The following is an 18,757-nucleotide window of genomic DNA, read 5'->3' on the forward strand; positions in this document are numbered from 1 at the left end:
CAACTGTGTAAAAGTTGTACAGGTGCAGTAAGGTGATTATTATGTGGAAGTTCTCTCCATAAGGTGCTCTAATTAGAGTTTTGATATTCCCTGTTTTTTTTGGGGGGTCATTGCTTAAAATGGCAAACACCATACAAGAGAGACAGGCACCAATTTCAGCTCACAAACATGCATCTATCATAGCAAGCACTGGAGTCGGAACACCACTAACTGTATGGTCTGAACTCAGTGAGCTAGAAACCAAGAAAGTGATTTAATTTACTGAGTTTAATGTTGAAGGGATATTGTTGCAGGTTGTCTATTTGGATTCACCCCTATCAAGCACCTGTTTGATGTTGGTTTAAGGTCTCGCTACTCTACGGGGTTGTGTTGCAATATTACGCTGGACTTGGCACTCAACGGGTGGCAGGCTGGGAGTAGTGGGTTAGGACGCTATGGTCAGCCATTGATCCTAAATGGGTCAGGGCATCAATAAGACAAGGAAAATTACTTGTATCATCTCATCTCATCTAGATAAAGTTTCAACTTCCAGCATAGCAGAATCAAAATCAAGTTTTATAATGTAGGTATGACTCATGCAATATGCTTTTCCAAGTCTCCCACCACCAATAGTTCACTTCACTTTCCATGGACCTTCTTTCATGATCTCTATATCTTCATTAAATGTAAAGTGCATCATTCAAAGCTGAGTAATGCTGTACCTTGTTTCTTTTCAAATTTTTTTAAAAACATATCAGTCAGTGTAATCAACAGTACAGTAGAGCTTTAAAATCTTTCTTCCTTCCCACTTTTTAATGAGTTATAATAATGCTTCTTGTGTCATATACATGAGTGGCCAGAGGAACCACAAAGCTTCTTATGGTAAAATCGCACTGATCCTATCATTTTGTGCTGTGTAGTGAAAGAGTCTAATTGTCTGTCCAAGTTATGCGTTCAAAAGATTACACAGCACATGCTCTCCCCAATTTAGCTACCGATCCTGATCAGACTAGTAAGCCAAAGATACTTCCAATGATCTTTAATCTTTGCTGATCAATGGAATTTTTTTCTCTCAAAATAGCTCAAAAAATGGCGGCAAACATTTTGTGCTGTGTAGTAGAAAGTTCAAATCTATTTCTGCTCCAGAGATGCTACTATACATTTGGAGAATGTACTGAACATGATCTTAAGTTGGAATGCCACCATGATTCAGTTACTTGATACGTCTTAATGTTAACAGGCATGGTGGGCCGGCTACATCCAGGACTAGATTTATCCCAGCTACCAATGTATTTGAAACATAGGCACAAGATGAGATACAGTTGTCTTTTTCCTTCCTCTCCTCAAATTTGTACCAGGTTTTCTCTCTCATCCATGACAGCAGTAATTCAATAGGAAGCAAGATTGTTTTTGTAGCATTTTCCTGTGAGAACTAGGGGTGATACTTTCCTCATTTCTCACCAACGATGGCTTAATTTAATATTCTATTGTTTTCTATCACTGAAGATTCTCCCGAGGATGCGAAAGGGTTATGGGTTAGTTTGCAATGGGAATTAGGCATGCCGCTTCAGTGTCGGGTTGTGTGGAGGATGGGTAACAGGCAGGCGCCAGAATAGTTGAGGGTTTGCTGCAGGCCAAACAACCCCCCTCTTTGCTTCAACAACGCAACCTTACAAACACCTTTATATCCTACTAAGGAGTAAACATACGTTTAATGGCATTAGAGTTTCTGTCTGATCTCTAATTCAGGTCATGACACCACCTTTATGTAAAGTGAGATTATTTACAAGTCACCTTTGTCTGGGATGCAGTCTTTCAAAAATAGCCTTGTTAAGGTTAGGAATCAGATCAGAAATTCAATAGTCTACAGTAGATTAGAGATGTAGATCACAGTAGAATTACACAAGAACAACCTTAGATGATCATAGATATTTATGGTAATTAATTACAGAGATGATGTGGTGATGAGTGGAGCATATATAGAAGAAGATAGGGGCAGATGAAGGAAAGGACAGTAAAACTGGTGCAACTACTGGGGGAGAGTTCCCTCATTGGCTCTAAACATAGGGAAATATTGAACAAGATTTGGGGTTGTGTATTTTCCTTTAGCCATCTTTAGATCAAAATTGCCTTAATGCCCAGTTTAGTATTAAAATTGAAAATGTTTTGCATGTTTCACATGAATCTGCCCTTAAGCTATTCTGAGGAAGGATCATTGGGATGAATTTGCAAACCCCACTTCCCCCAGAATTTAGTTGCCCAAAATGCCACTGGGCAGACATAATCGTGATGGTATTAAAATTTGCATTATCTGCTATTGAACCTAATTCACTATTATCCACTGACTTTCAAAGCAAAATAATTATAAGTTCACTGATATACCTAGATGAAATGCACAAATTACTTATTTTCACCGCCCTTTCGTCAACTTAGAACATATGATTAGGATGCTTATATTGATATTGAAAACCCAAGAGTCAAGTACTTCCTGCAAGTACACCTTGTTCCAACACCAGTGTCTTTAATCATATCAAATGAACAAAAATTAGGAAGGAAACCATAGCAATTCTCAGCTGGTAGCCCAGGTATCAATAAGCTTCCACTGCCTGCCAGATCCTGATCATCCGCTCTCTACCAAGTAGGCACCACATGGACAATTTACCTTTTCTGGCATAATTCAGTGATATACAGGCAAGCCATCTAAGCTTATAAGCTTCTATGCTCAAACACTGATGCCTAATCACTAAAGGTTGATCAAAAGAGGAAATCCAGGATACTGGACTGTGTCTTCTGGGAATGCGAGATTATAATCAGTCATATCAGTATTGAAATAGAAGAGGAGACGTATGGAAGTAAAGAAAGCTCATCCACGGATACAGGTTTGTTTCCGATCAAGTTTACTTTACATCACATCTATTGTCACACATTGTGTTCTGCCAGCACTTTAATGTATACTGTGAGGTATAAGTTACAAACATAATGAGCTATAGTTACTAGAGCCTCTTCTAATATTATAAGGAGCACTATTACTAGGGGTTCAATTCTGGGTCTACGTCTATATAAAGACTTTTATAAATGTATACAGAATGTTTGTTGATCTACTAAATGAAATCTGTTCTAAATGCAGTGGCTATGTAAAGAAAATAGAATGATATTACTTTTATTCTTAGAAATGATGCCCAGTAGAATATCATGTGTATGTAAACTGGTGTAAAGTTGCAGTAAACATCTTCAGGTAGTAACTGAACGTTTGTTATGGTTTTCTTCTGCAGTGAGTCATGAATTTCTAATGGGTGACTACAAGGGGTATCTCTTGCTTGCCAAAAATGAGCTCACCCAGAGCTAGTGAATCATCTTGGATTGGACCCAAGTAAGATGATTGGAGGAGAACTGAGGAGGAAACTTGAGCGGTACTGGTAGTACATGTAATCTTGAAATTAACAATATGAGCCCTGACCATAGCTAGCATAATATATGTTTTGATAAAGACATTTTGATTTTGTCAATTATATTTAGGATCAGAGCATAAACATTTTTGAATTTTGCACAACTAACACAATTATCATTAACTCAACAGACTCCAGTGATCCCCAGAAGTAATATTTTGAGTCTGTGCCTTTTCACTTAAAAAAATGAACATTTAAGAAACTATGTATTTTTCTTTGTCTGTCTGTCTTTTTTATGTAAGTCTTGTATCAGATTTAACTACATACTGTGTCAATCATGGTATGTTGCTATTTCTGCATTCAGTACAAATTTTATGTACAATGAGGCTAAGCTTCCAAACTCAAAGATGTAAATCCTGTTGAGAGCTTTTGTTTTCTCACAAGTCTGGCTTCAAGACAAGAGGGAAAGCACCGGGGCAAAATATTAAGAAGTGTTTGTCACAAGTGAGGGCAAAGAGAGAATTAGCCTTAGAATTGACTTGGATTAAGGGTATCACTGGGTTGGGCATGTACACCCTTGGTGGCAGGCATCACTGGAGACTTCAAGGCATTACAGATTTACTTGTAATCCAATGTAATTTACAGGAATGATTGCATTCAAAATAAAATAACAACTAGTTTTACATCATTACATGTTACACTGGTGTGAAGTTACAGTTTAAAGAGTGTTTACGAAGCAGATCTTGAGCCATAATACTCTTAGTAGTGACTCCTTTCCTCTTTACACCATTGAAATTCCTAAAACTCCTAACCCTCGGGAAGTAGACCTGATTCCCTTGCAGTCTTTTCAAGCCTGTACAGAGGATTCAATTTTTCCCGTAGAGAGGGGGAGGACCATTTTTGACCAATAAAGCCTAAAAAAATGATTTTTTTTGTGGTGATAAGACCCGGGTCAAAATTGCTATTTTGGTTCCTTCTTGATATCCCAAGAAGGTATGATCCCCCCAGTGGTGTCAAATGTAAAGAATAAAATAAAAATAACTTCTCCACGGGGTGACACTCCCCATAAGACCTGGGTCAGTACTCATATCTCAAGAAGGTATGACTCTAATATACTGCCAAAACCCCATGGTTCAGCTGTAGTGCAGTAACCGCTCTATTTTTATACATTGTAAGAGGTACCTTACTCAAAACAAGCACTAAGATTTAGAGCGTACAATTTTGGAGCTGTTTGACACATAGAATCACCACCATATCCACAAGATTACACAGCCTGTGGTGTTTGGTGGTTTGCTTGATATGGGTGGCATGGCAACAATAGGAAGTGTCTATCTACACACAGACCTGTCCTTAGGTCTCCCTAAACTCACTGGTGGCAAATAAACCCTAAAATGACCCATTTTGTGGCTTCAAACTAATCACTGAGTAATTGGTTTGTATTATTCTTGTGGTCATTTAGAAGTGAATGCACTGTGTAGAACCAAAGCCACCTAAAAGGCTTCCAGCATCTTGTAAATTACTACCATACCATAGAGTGATAATAGCCCCGATAATAGGCAGATGAATCTATGGGTGGACATAAAAACCTGGCACAAGGTTTCAACTTTTGATGCAAACTTTGCAAAATTTTCTTTCTTCCCCCAAATTTTAATACCACTGTACTTGTACTATAACTCTAATTTAGGTGCTACCTATGCAACATCAGTACTTAATGTGGTATCTAATGTGGGTATCAAGTAATGTTTTAGTACTAACATACACATACATGTACCTACCAAATATGAATACCAGAAACTCCTGAAATATTAGAAACTAGAGGATATGAAATTGTGATTAGAGAACAACCAAGTATACCTGGCAACCTTAATGTGTTGCTTTTGAACTTAAATTATCAAAGGTTCTTTTTCATCATCATCACCATACTATCAACATCCTCCTCATTGTAATCCTCATTTATATCTTCTTCATTTCTTGCATGTATGCCAGTGGCGTACACAGGATTTCAAAAGTCGGAGTGGGAGCATGGGTCTCAAATCCCCCACTGTTCTAAAATTTTTGGCTTGGCATATGCTAATTCCTCAATCCCCCCGATTGGGTGTATTTCCCGTGACTTACTGACAAATGGGGGAGCATGTGTCACCCCCCTCCCCTTTGTGCACACCACTGATGTAGGCTATTCTGCACCTGACCTAAGACTATTCTGCACCTGACCTATAGACTCAAGACCCACATTCAGGTTTAACAACTAAACCTCAGCATGAATGGATGAAAAACATCCTACTTTATTAGGTCCACATTTAAGTTCAATGAAGACCTCATCTATGGATGGAAAGGACTGTGGAATACATACTACTGTATACTGTTGAATGATTGACCTATTAAATACATCATCCCTGATGGATCGATTATGCTGACATCAGAAAATAAATCTTGTGTATGATATGAGTGAAGTTTCAAATTTGATCTTTATTCATATTATACAAATTCTCATAGATAAATGATGGTATTTCATAAATCATTACTGGGCAAGCAATTGATATGAAATGGGGTCAGTTCATTTGCAGGTCAACATGATGTATGCTCCCCATATAAACCTCATTGGGTGTAGGTAGGTAAAACAATCACCAGTTGCAGAATTATAAGCTGATAATTGCTGATCCAATTATGCTCCAATTAACTTCCAATTAAGCTAATAGCTTGTAATTGTTTTAAGCTTAACTGATTGTGCAAATAGGAGTGGTGACAGCTTTCTTCTTTCCACCGTTATGCTGCTGTTTACTTGATATGTTGTTGACATTTTGTACCTTTCAAAATGTGGTTTCAAAGTAATAAGCCTATATCACTCTTAAAAGTTCTAACAACCAAAATCAAAGGCAATCCCAAATACATGTATAAATTGCAGGCCTATCAATTGTTCAACAGCAAATTTATTCTGTTTTTGTTTCCTAGTTGTGTATAAATTGGCTCCTACATCATTTTGCTTATAGCTGAAGCCTATAGATTTGTTGCTGAATAATGGGGTCTTGGAAGAAAAAGAAAATAGGCCTTAAGAGTGAAGCACACAATAATATTGGTCAAATTACAATATTTGTTCTATGCTATGAATCATTTTCAGTGATTATAATTGCTTAAATCAGTCTAATGTAAAGTCTACGAGTGTGAAATTGAAGCCTAAGAACTCAGTAACCAAAGTTTACTCTACTGATTCTGATGAATTTGTTCAATCATAATGGTAACTGAATTAACATAGTAAAATCTACTACTTTTCAACTTCAAGTCAAGCTAAAGAAAACTGTATTATAGGACAGCAGCATGGCCAGCATCCTGCAAGCTATTAAAACCTGGCCTAATTTCTGGAGTTCATTTGTATCTATAACACCAGGCTGTAATATCACTGACAAGGTCAATATTAGTATTATTACCTCCAAGCACTGCAATTTACTAGTTGACACACTTCTGTAATACAATTTATTTTCCATGGAAACTCTCTTAAACCTCAGCAATCAGCAGCATTCAAAATGTATTAACTTTAATCACAAAATTACCCCCCACACATGCACACACAAAAGCATCTTACAACCCCATTATTGAGAATATTATTTATGACTTATTTTGATTTCAGTATCTGATATATTCAAATGAAATTATAGTTCTTGTAAAATTAAATCTTGCAGTATCCCTTATCACTGACATAACTGATGGTGATGGATGATATTGAGGCCAACTGGCCAGGTGGATGACAGAGGGCAGAATTCACAAAAGTGTAACAGTGCTGTATGTAAAGGAATCATCCAACCAATATGCTATGCCACATAAATGTGTCTTGTTTACCAGTGTATTCCCGTTTGCATCATAAGTCAAGAAAACTACTTGGAGGAACATATATGTAAATTTAGAAATCTTAACCAAATTAAAGAAATGCTTTTTTGTTCAATGTAGAAACTTGAGGAAATTGCTGCAATCTTATTGGTTCTCAGCCATGGGATATGACACAATATTGCTATCGTCTCATAATACATGCGACATCATTATTATAATGATGTCGCCGGTGCTATATGTGACGGTAGATGCACGACAGCGGCTAAAAACAACACCTTTATTCTCTAAATATTGATTAAGTACAAATTCTTTATTATTACTCTACATTTGTTCATACATTTTTTTATTACCTTCAAGTGAGGGTTTCCAACAACAGCCATGTGTCAATGCGATGGTTCAAAAATATTCTTTGAAGAAGAATTTTGTGGCCTTCATACCATCACTATTACTATCATTACCATATTAATTAATTAATTAACAAGAACAACAACAACATCAACAACAATAACAACATTATTAATTACAATTTTTTCCCAACAACAACAACAATAACATTTATTAATTATAATAACTTTTCCCAGTGTAATATCGGCCCTGTGTGTGCAACTTTACTTTAAAAGAATCAATAAAATTCCAGCACAAAGCAGGGCCAAACTATAAGGCCATAGTTATACTGTTACCATGGATATTTGTAAATCACATTGATCAAAGACAAGAACTACACAATAGAGTGCAATGCATCTGGGTAATGCATATATTTGGTAAGACCCTAGATCAGCAGACTACATTACATTTTTTGTTCAATGTCTATTTAAGTCAAATAGGACAAATATTTTAGGTTTTACCTTTTGTTTGGTTTTTATTTTGGTTAAATAATTTTTATCAATAAACAGTAATTTAGATATTTCAGACAAATCATTAACCAACATAATGATCTTCACAAGTATTACACCGAAAGAATGACAATTTGTGAACAAAAGGCACCATTAGAAGTAAAGAAGCAAACATTAATTGTACAAAACTGAAAAAGTGGAAAACACCATGTTGTATGGTAATTTTAAACATCCTATATAGTAGACAATAATAAAATCCGATGCAAGAGGATGCCCACTTGCTATGTTTCTGCATAGTTAATTTTTCAGTATTTCATCATTGAAAACCCTTGCTTTGTAGCAAAATCTGAACATTTTGATTTGTTGGTTTGACATTCCAGACACGATGGCTTAACTGCACTTTTAGGGGGAAATGCTGGCAATGTCCTGACATGAATCAAAGATTAAGTATCAGCAGCAACTTTGGCTTTATTGTGACATCAAGAAGCATGTTCAACTTCCCCTGCTTGGATAATGACCTTTGTTACCAAGGAATTTCAAATACAGCCAATCACAGTCATAGCCATTGCACTAGTAAAGATTATGGTGAGCTGTGAATTCAGCATAGTTATGTCATCTACAAGTACGGTGTAAAACTAAATCCAACTTCCCAATGGATATTGAACTTTTTGCATATCTTGTGACTTGAACATTTGTAGCGTTCTGAATTGAACATGGATTTAACACTACATCCATTTTCGTGATGGCCTAAAGATAATGCTGAGCTGTGAATTTAGCATAGTTATGTCATCTACAAGCAGATGTAAAACTAAATCCTTGTGAAATTCTCAAGATATCAAAACTTTTCATATTTTTTGCTTTGAACATTTCCTAGTGTTTCTTCTCTGAAACGATCATATAAGCTGTAACTTTCTTAGGAATTATATTTACAGATATGTTAACTTTCCAAAAGATTCATTGAACACTTCCCCATATTAGGCCACCATATTCATTCCATTAACTGCCCATGCCCCTATATAAAGAGCAAATCCAGTGACTTTACACTTACACAAGCAAACTGTGATATTATTAACCATGTTAACTGCCCATGCAAATCTGGATCATGGTCTGAAACATATGGCATACTGATGGATGAATATTTTGGGCCATTTGTTAGTACATATGCAATATGTAGCCCAAACAATGTAAAAAATAAGCACCCACCCAAAATGACTGTTAAGCACCCTGGGTGGTTTAATGGAACAAACATGGCATTTTAAGTAATTTTTGGAATCATTTTGATGAAAAGTTGATTGAAGATTTGCTGAGGCCTTGCTATACAGGCTTATAACTATGAAAAAGGGTGTGTTTAAGCTTTGTGTTACTGAAAATTAGTGAACAATATATTCTTTTGGAAGCAAAATCTCATTTTCTCCAAAAACCACTTGTAGTTTGGTTGATTAATGATTAGGCAACCTTTCACAGGGTCAAGTTTTCTCTCTCACACAAGTCATAACTTCCACTTCACAACCATGGGAATGGCATTAACACAAGAATCTTTGAATTACCTACATACAAAATGTCCAGACCTGTTATAATCATCAAGCACCTTAGTCCAGATCAAGTGCTAAACCATGATTAACTATGAACTAGCCTTGGCCATGTGTACTACCACTTTTACTTAAATCAGGACAAAGCTGCTTGTAAAACAGGGGACATTTTTGTAACTTTTAAAATGTTTGTTCTTTTCAAGCACATCCTTTTGAACCCATATTTGAAAACATTCAGTATTATTAGTTCCATGAATCAGCTGAGGACCAAATCCAAAATCCCCCACAAAAATAGTAGTTTAATTAAAACACTCTCACATGAAGTATGATATTGGTGTGATGTTTGCATTGGGATCAAATTCTGCAGGGTGAAGTGTTGTTTCTATCAATAGGTTTGGCTTATACAGCTTTATACCACATAGTTTGTGCTCTAGTGAGTACATCATACTTTTAAGATTGAGAAATATACTAGTTTTCCTTTCACCTTTGGCATTCATGAATAAAGACCATACATGTACATCTTGTGAGATTAATGCTAGGCCTATATTTAGAAAATCAAATCCTGCATCCAGCGTTCAAAATATGCCCTATCGCAGTGTAATTTGCACCCCAAAATTCGCCTGTTGCGACACAACTTTAAAAGTGTGGTGCATTGTGATACCACATTGTACTGACTTTATGTGTTAATTGCCTGAGACTACACTACAAGTTCCTTTTCATCAGATGAAATTGCACCTCAACTTTCAAAATGGGGTGCAAAAGTGCATCCCAAGGTAAAAAATTTGAAGACTGCCTGCATCTGCCTTTTCCATCAGAAATTTAAAACAATGTTAGAAAAACTTGATAGAGATGAGAAGGAAACCATGTTGCATATGTCTGCACTAAACATTTCATTTGTGAATATATGAGCACCATCAGGCCCACTATCAGATTATCTTTGGGATGGGTGGATTCAGGTGTTTTTTTTGGTGTGAATTTTTGATATTATAATAATGGGTCAATCTTCAGCAATTTGGACAAGAGTTTTAAAGATTTGAGAGTATTTTGGGTAGATTCTAGGGGACATTTTTGATCTTGAGAGATTTGGAGGGCATTGATCCCTACACACGTACCACAGGGAATATAATGGAGAGGTTGAACTGTCTTACCAAACTCAAATGATTTGAGTCCCAATGATGTTTTGTATTTGCTATCACTCCTGTCAACTCCCTCCTCCTCTCAAGATTTTTCCTTTTGTATAAATAGTGAAGTTCAAAGTCCTAGTGGTCATTTTATTCAGTCCATTCCCTAATTTTATCATTTAACAAGGTCATTGATATAAATTATAAGCTTGCCCTATTTGCTGTAATTACCAAAGTTGTGGATCTGGATATTGGTAAAAAGCAAGACCATTTGACCATAGACTTGACGGTAACTGGCCATAGAATGACCTACTCACCCCAAAGACAAACTTGAAATTGACCAGACTTTGATCTGGAAATTGACCAAATAACTATTTTTATGCCAAATACATTTTGATTTTGAGGAGGCAGTTCATATCATTTTAGCACATGTGAAAAGTGTAAGAATGACGTCAATCTCCATCGCAGATTGCAGAAGCTGAAATTGTCTAAGGCACCTAAGCTAAAAACCTGTATTTCATCATATCCCTTGTGATGTGCATCTACGACAAAATATGAAATGGTGTAAAACCAACTATGTCTCCATCAATTGAAATCCAAATAAGCTAAATCTGGACTGCAGCATCCCTTAACCAGGGAAGTGCCTTAACTGACCCCAAGTATAGGATGACAAAATAACAAATTAAGAGGATCTGGTTTAACATCTGTTACATTATTGAGCCTGGAGGATCTGGGAGGAGGTGTAAACAAGATTACATCTTGTACTTATATCAAACACCTCTACTCCATACCTAAGTTGAGGAAGGAAATATGCCCTTAATGTATCAATTGGATTTGAGATGTCAATCTTGAGCTGAACCTTTGAAAGTATTTATGTGAGACAAAAGTGCACCAACTTTTACCTGGCAATATATATCACCACCCACACTATGTTTTCATGCTTTAATAGAGGAACATGAGTGCAAGTATTGTGTCAATTGCCTGTTAAATGACCCTAATATTGAGCAAATAAACACATTCATTTGAGCTTGAAATTGTTACTTGATCACATCTCTGATATCCCATCTAGACCACCCATCCCATGCCTAAGTGCAGTGGTCAAAACATGCATGTTAAATTCACGGTAACACATTGGATTATGACAGGGGCGGCGCCAGGGTATTTTGATAGGGGGGGCAAAACCATTTTTGAAATTTGTTATGCGACGCGACAAGCGCCGCCCCCGTCGCGTTCTTGTGACGCAGGGGGGTGTCTGAGGGGGATGTGCCCCCCCTCATAATTTGGAAAATTTTAAAAATGAAAGCACAAATGAAGCCATTTGATGCACCTTTTTCGGGTTATTTATTTATTTTCCAACCGCATATTTTTATGGATTTCATTCACGGGCCCGACTTTCAGCCCGTTGGTTTTAGGCATGGACCTACTGAATTAGTAAATCCAGCACCTTTTGGCAACAAAATAAGTTCATTGTACAAATGTGCACTTAGTGAAATATGGTGGAAATGTTAAACAAAAAGTCGTCGCAAGCGCTAAAAATTGGCACTTTTAGGCTAAAATGGCCAAATATGAGGTTACTTTGGTCAGAAACCCACATACAGGCATCAACATTAGGGAATGATTGTATGGACCATCTACCCTATCAAAATATTGGGGGGATTTATGCCCCACACCCGGGTCGGATCTCTACGCCTCTGGTCGCAACGCGGTGTAGGCCTATGTTAAATCAGTTGCATTGTATATGATATGCCGGGTTTGTTTTATTATAAATTGGCACGATAAAATATATGAGGGGGGGGGGGTCTTAAGGTTGGAAATATTTCAAACTGAAAGCCGTAATCAGGAGCGTAGACGGGAGGTATAGTCGCCCCCTATGATCACTAAAAGCCCAAAACTCCACTTTTGCGGCGTGAGCTTAAAAAACCCTGTTTTTTATGCTTTTCAGTTAGAAAAGGACAAAATTTGCCCATTCAGCGAGTGTATAGCGAGCGAAAAACTAGGTTCTTTATGAGTTGGGAGAAAAGGCAAGAGAAGCCATGTGACTTTTATGGGGGAAAATTTGCGAAAATGGGCCCAAAATATATAAACCAACAACTTTAAAACCGCGTGAGGTCAGCATTTCACAAGGGCAAGATGTCCGAAGGGGGTTTCCTCCTTCTAACCATGGCCAGGGAGGGGAATGGCTCCTTTTCTTCTTCTCCCTCCTCTCTTTCTCTCCCCTCTCTTTTCTCTCTCCTTCTTCTCTTTCTCTTTTTCCTTCCTTTTACCTCTTTTTTGAAAATCATAGGGGGGCAATTGCCCCCCTTGCCCCCCCCTGTGGCGCCGCCCCTGGATTATGATACAAGTATCAAGCAGTGATGATGCCAGGAGGCATGGGGGGAAATGCTCCCAAAGTCAGAGATCTTGCCACTCCCAAGTTGCCCCCAATAAAAACTAAAAAATTGTGACAATTAATGCCAAAATTTCATCCCACACCCCACCCCCCGAAATTCACTTTGCCCTGCAAAGTTAAATGCTTTCACAATGTCAACAGTCTTTATTGTGCTGTATTTTGTTCCATTGGCCTGGTTGGATCAGAACCCATCACATGGTTAGGATTTTATACTGGGTCAATTTTCTTATGTATTGTATTATAATATTTGTTTCCTAGTCACCATAGAAGTGAATATATAACAGGATTAATTACCATAGAAATGGATGAATGCAATTAAAAAAAAAATATTATCATGCACTACAAGCAGGTTGCACTCATCACCTGTGTATGTCTGTAACATTGATTGAATACAATACCGCTCTTTTCAAAGATGCTAATCATTCTATAGAAATATGATTCAGGTTTTTATCCCTGTTCTTTGACATCTGCGGTTCAATATGCATAGGCACAATGTGAACGTTGTGGCACAGGGCGATATATTCAAAAATTGTATTCATCTATTGCTACGGTTGTTAATCCGATTATTATATCACTTCTACAGGGAATAATCCTGCCTGTATCTCAATTTCACAATTGCTTCCTTTGCCCTGATTGCATCAGATTGCATCAGATTGTGTCAAATAGTGCATCATCACATGGGCTCCATTTCACTTGGACTTAAACTATCCCAGCAGAAGTTGCACCTGGTGTACCATTTGGGATGCATTGTAATCAAGATTCTTAATAGAGGGAATGTTTGTGTTATGTGTAAGTTACTCCTACCTGTTCTTGATGTTTAGCCCTGCTCTGTTGTGTCATATCATAAGAGATCTGCTTCTGTTCCTGCAATTTCTGCTGCTGCTGAGCCACACTCCTAACATTGCCACCACCTTTCCCCTGCTGCATTGCATAATGAAATTGAGCACTACCAGATGCTGCTGTATGTTGCTGTTGTAACCATGCATTCTGAACAGTCGAATTCATATGACTGGATTCATACTGTTCATTGTTTGAATTTGTTGAGCTTATACTACTGTGGGATGAAGCAGGTTGAACCCATTGTCCTCTACTTGGTGAAGGCTCCACATTGTTCATTATGTTTGTTTGTTTCAGATGTTCATGACTTGAAGTTCTTCTTATTGGAGCACCATTGGTAGCTTGATTACTATTTGATTGTATGTTAGAACCTAAATTTGTACTACTCTTACTCCTAGTTTCATTATCCCAAGTTCTGCCTCGTATATGCCTTCCACTGCTTTGAAGATTGCTTACACTGTGGGATGCCCCAAGGTTCGATCCCAGGCCCACTGCATGGTTTGCTTGAACTGGACCATTAGTGGCGAAGCTTGGTGCATTGTTGTTTAACTGTTGGTTGTTATGTTGTTGTACAGCTTGTTGGGTTAATAGATTTTTGTTTTGATTGCTATTTGCAGAATACTGTCTAGCTGCTTGTCTTTTTGCAAGTCTCTGTAGGGCTTCTTGAATAGCTTGATGACTACTCTCAGAGAAATGTCTGGATGCTGCAATTAGACCAAAGGAAACAAGAAATAAGTGATCAAAATCAAATGGTACTCTTTACTTTATCAAAAGAGGAGTGGACATGGTGGAGGGAGTTGAATAAAGTGGATTGGTTGATAGGTTGAATGGATTAGACTGGACATGATGATAAAGGTGGTGGAGATGATGATGATGATACTATAAATGAGGACAATGATGATAACAATAACAATTGCAATGGTGATGATGGGGATAATGACAGATACAACAGAGATGGGGAACATTAAAATATAGGAAACATTAGCATGGTTAGCAGATGTTCTCCTTGCATCACCATAATAAAGTATGCCAATATCCAAAAGCCACAAACCATCTGCTTCAAATTCACAATACAAACAAGAAAAGACAAGCACTAGTCTATAATGTTCTGTTCAAAAAGTGCATGAAGCCAAGTTCAAAGAAAATCTGTAGTAAATCATTCCTAGTTTATGCCTACAGGTGTGACATCATTGATGCACATTCCTAACACATTCTCACACACTTGGATTTGACTTTGTTATCATCCCTCCCTTTTACTTACTATACCCCATCAAATTATACTATTGGTGGTTTAATCTCTTGCTTATCAAAACTTAGCCGAGGGGCTTTTCTCTAAAACTTTGGGTGGGAGTAAAATGGTTTCGTGATGTAATGAAACAATGTTGTGGTATATATATATATAGATACCGGAAGTTTCTGTCAGTATGCATAGTCATGTTAAACCACTGACGCTATCTATCTATGTATCATGTGTAAGGGGCTAGAGTATGTAGGCCTATCTCTTTCTAGCACATACCAATGTAAAACCCTGGCTATCATGTGTCCGTGCATTCCTGTGTCTTTATATAAAAGGATTAACATTGATTTGTAATGATGTAAAGAATGTGATGAGATGATGTTCTACAGGGGTAAATCAGAAATAGATATGTCTAAATCAAGAAGAAATGTTTGCTCAAATTCCTATATTCCTGTAGAGTTTACATAGTTCAAACTCTCATAGTCATACACCACAATGTAGAATTTCATCACAGCGTTGATTTGGGGTAGGGTAAAGGTTAGTTTCGGGCCCGGGGGTCACTCCCATTGTGGCCTGTACACCATCCGCGATAATGAAAACGCGTAAAAAAGGGTAGTTTTTCGTGGGTAAGCACGATACGCAGCGTGTAACGCGTTTAGGGTGTCAAAAACATGAAATATTGGAAAAAAGGGTAGCAAAATTGCAATTGCTAATATGCGGAAATGAAATTTAGGGTATGAAATTTGATGCATGGAATAAAATCCCTGTTTAGGGTATTGTTTTAGCCAAGGGTTAGATCCTTGTTTAGGGTGCTTTTCAAAAGTTGATTATCGCGGATGGTGTACAGGCCACAATGGGAGTGACCCCCCGGGGTTTCGGGTCATGATTAACATTATATCAAACAATGAAATAATGTTAGCTAGTCATGCTAATTTAAGGACCTAAGTTGTGATCCTTAAAAGCTGGTATAATGCAAGTAGTAATTCTTTTATTTTCATTGACAATGTAGTATTCGCCCCTTTGCACAGCTCTGCCATATGTGAAGAGAGCCTCGATCTGGCAGCATACATGAATAGGAATTGAACCAGTCATATAGCATTGTGTAATATACGTAATTCTTCCATTCATGTCTACTGCCAGTTCGAGGCTCTCCTTGCAAAGGGTGGAACTGTGCAATGAGCGAATACAAAGAAATTCACTGGATAGACTTCAACATCAGGGCTGGGGTATGGCAATTTTTCACTGCTATATCTCTAACATGACTTCTGATCTTTGCCTGAGGTGATAAAATGACTTGCTGGCATCCACAAAATGTTGATGATGGGAACATTTAGGGAATAAACCAAAACTTTAATAATGTCTTATAAACAAAACTCCTTTTGTTAGGGGGAGACTATCAAACTATCGGTCAAAGTTGATATTTCGGGTTGAAATTTTCAACATTTAACACTGGAGTTTCAGTGAGGGAGGTCAATCTCCAAACAAAAGCACTTTCGTTGGTAGGACAGTATCAAACTTTTAGGTTGTTCCCTTTTTTGTCCTTTTGCCAAAACGGCTTTTTTTCATATTGAGAGTTCCTTTCAGCTACTAAATGCAACAGGTAAAAGCTATGTTGTCATGGTAATAGTCTAGAGGGGTGGTTTGTGTTCCTTATCTGGCCAGTCCATCTACTTTGGAGTAGGCCTATGTCCCTTTTTGAACCAGATCTATTCCACCTACATCTGAATGGCCACTACTACAGTTGTGAAAAAAAAGTTTCTGATGCAGATGCTTAGAGTAAAAGCATATATTGGTACGTGTCATGTGCCTGTCAATAGACCCCCTTAACAAATTTTACATTTTTGTAGCCATTTAGCTGCAAAATTGCACATTTTTGGCCAAAAAGTTACTTTTTTACGGTCAATGACACCCAATTTTTGCATCAATAGACCCCTAGTTTTGTACTCCGGTAGGCACAGGTACGTCACTTTCATATTCGAGTGCCCCCCTCCCGCAAGTAAAAGTCCGCAACCTCTTTATTTTTCTTAATAATACTTAATAGCCACTATGTTTTATAAAGTAATGATAATGTTTTATAAGGTAATGTGATGGAATTCACATATTTGAGATCACCTACACAATCCTATGAAATGAAAATACAATTTACAACTCTGGGGTCAGTGTTTTACACAAAAACAAGCTCTTTCCATATTTAACTTTATTTCAAACATAGTCACTTCTCAATTTGTTGAGTTCAAAGTTCACAGCCTACATGTCTGCACCATTTTTTCTACATAGTTAAACAATTACAATATTAACATCTCTCATAATACACTTTTTGGAAGGAGTAAGTTGAATTTCACATAGCATCATGTCCAATGTGACTGCAAGTGCCCTTCACTATTACAGCAAGTGTGTAATCGCTACTGACAGATACACAAAGTCAATGTATTGCAATCTGGTGATATAGCCAATATGAATTGCAATTTACAATGCTGGTCCGCTATGTTTTATTGCAAATGTGACATCCCTTGTTTTATTCTTTTACACAAAAAGGTATGAAATCAGCCAAGGGACCGTTCACAAACACTTGGAAGGGGGGGGGGGCTGATGCAAAAAAATGTCATCGCAACAATTTTTCGGGGCCCCCCTTTACGGACCTAAAAAATTTCCGAGCCCCCCCTTTTTGACATGAAAATTATGGGTCAACCCCATAGAAAAGCATATAAACTCAATTTTTCCAGGAAAATTTGTGGTCATTTTTTCAGGCCCCCCCTTAGGAGGGTCAAAAATGTCAGGGCCCCCTTTTGCATCAGCCCCCCCTTACAAATGTTTGTGAACGGTCCCCAAGATAAAATTTCTTTTCTGTGTTCAGGATGAAGTTGTGTAATGTCCAACAAGAACTTTCTGCATGGACAAACATAGATCCGCATGGACATTGCAATAATGTTCTTGTTATGGTTTATGTTGTTGATTTTGTAAGTACAGTGGCATAAAGAAACCTAGATATACATTGTAATATGATGCATAATTTCTCAAAATCCAAACAGATTTGCAGTTTTGCCTGTTTATGCCATCAGTTGTAAAGTCATAGTTCACATAGTTTATAAGTAGAAATACACCAATGGGAATAGAAAGGTCTGCTGCTTATTCCCATATTCAACTTTCTCACTTGGTTGTTGTTTTCAATGTTTCACTGTATATTATGGCAAAAATATCATCAATATGAACACGTTCTCTAAAGAAACATACTTATGAATGTTTGCAGCACCCTTGATGTATATTCTTTGCAATTACATTCTACAAGATGTGTTAAACACAGAGGGTTGTTTTTCCTGTAAAATTGAAACCTACATTTATATTTGTTTATGGATATTAAAAACAGATCTATGCAATTTAAAGAGGTTACAATATATCTTTTCTTCCAGTTGGTACCTGTAGGATAGCAATAGAGAGGCATGCACACTTTTCTATAAAGAGTTGTGCAAACCCCTGGGCAAACCCACACCATAAGACAGTGTTCTTGTATCTGATGTATTCCATTAATTGATCTCTAAAAGTGCACTAATAATGTCTACCTGTTCTAAATGCGATAATGAATTTATGCATGTTGGCACTGCAAGTATTAAGTTTGACAATCACAGGTCC

General features: G+C 37.3%; 1 protein-coding gene across 9 annotated transcripts in view; it reads right to left on the reverse strand.

The window, feature by feature from the left end:
* LOC140153011 (tubulin polyglutamylase TTLL5-like) overlaps positions 1-18,757 on the reverse strand; it is a 181,574-nt gene that overhangs the window by 22,178 nt on the left and 140,639 nt on the right. For all 9 annotated transcript variants that reach the window (XM_072175591.1, XM_072175590.1, XM_072175586.1 and 6 more), the window contains one exon: positions 13,861-14,597. In XM_072175591.1, the coding sequence (XP_072031692.1) occupies positions 13,861-14,597 (737 nt within the window). The remainder of the gene's footprint in view (positions 1-13,860; positions 14,598-18,757) is intronic.

Source organism: Amphiura filiformis, chromosome 5 (genome assembly GCF_039555335.1).
Source record: "Amphiura filiformis chromosome 5, Afil_fr2py, whole genome shotgun sequence".
NCBI lineage: Eukaryota > Metazoa > Echinodermata > Ophiuroidea > Amphilepidida > Amphiuridae > Amphiura > Amphiura filiformis.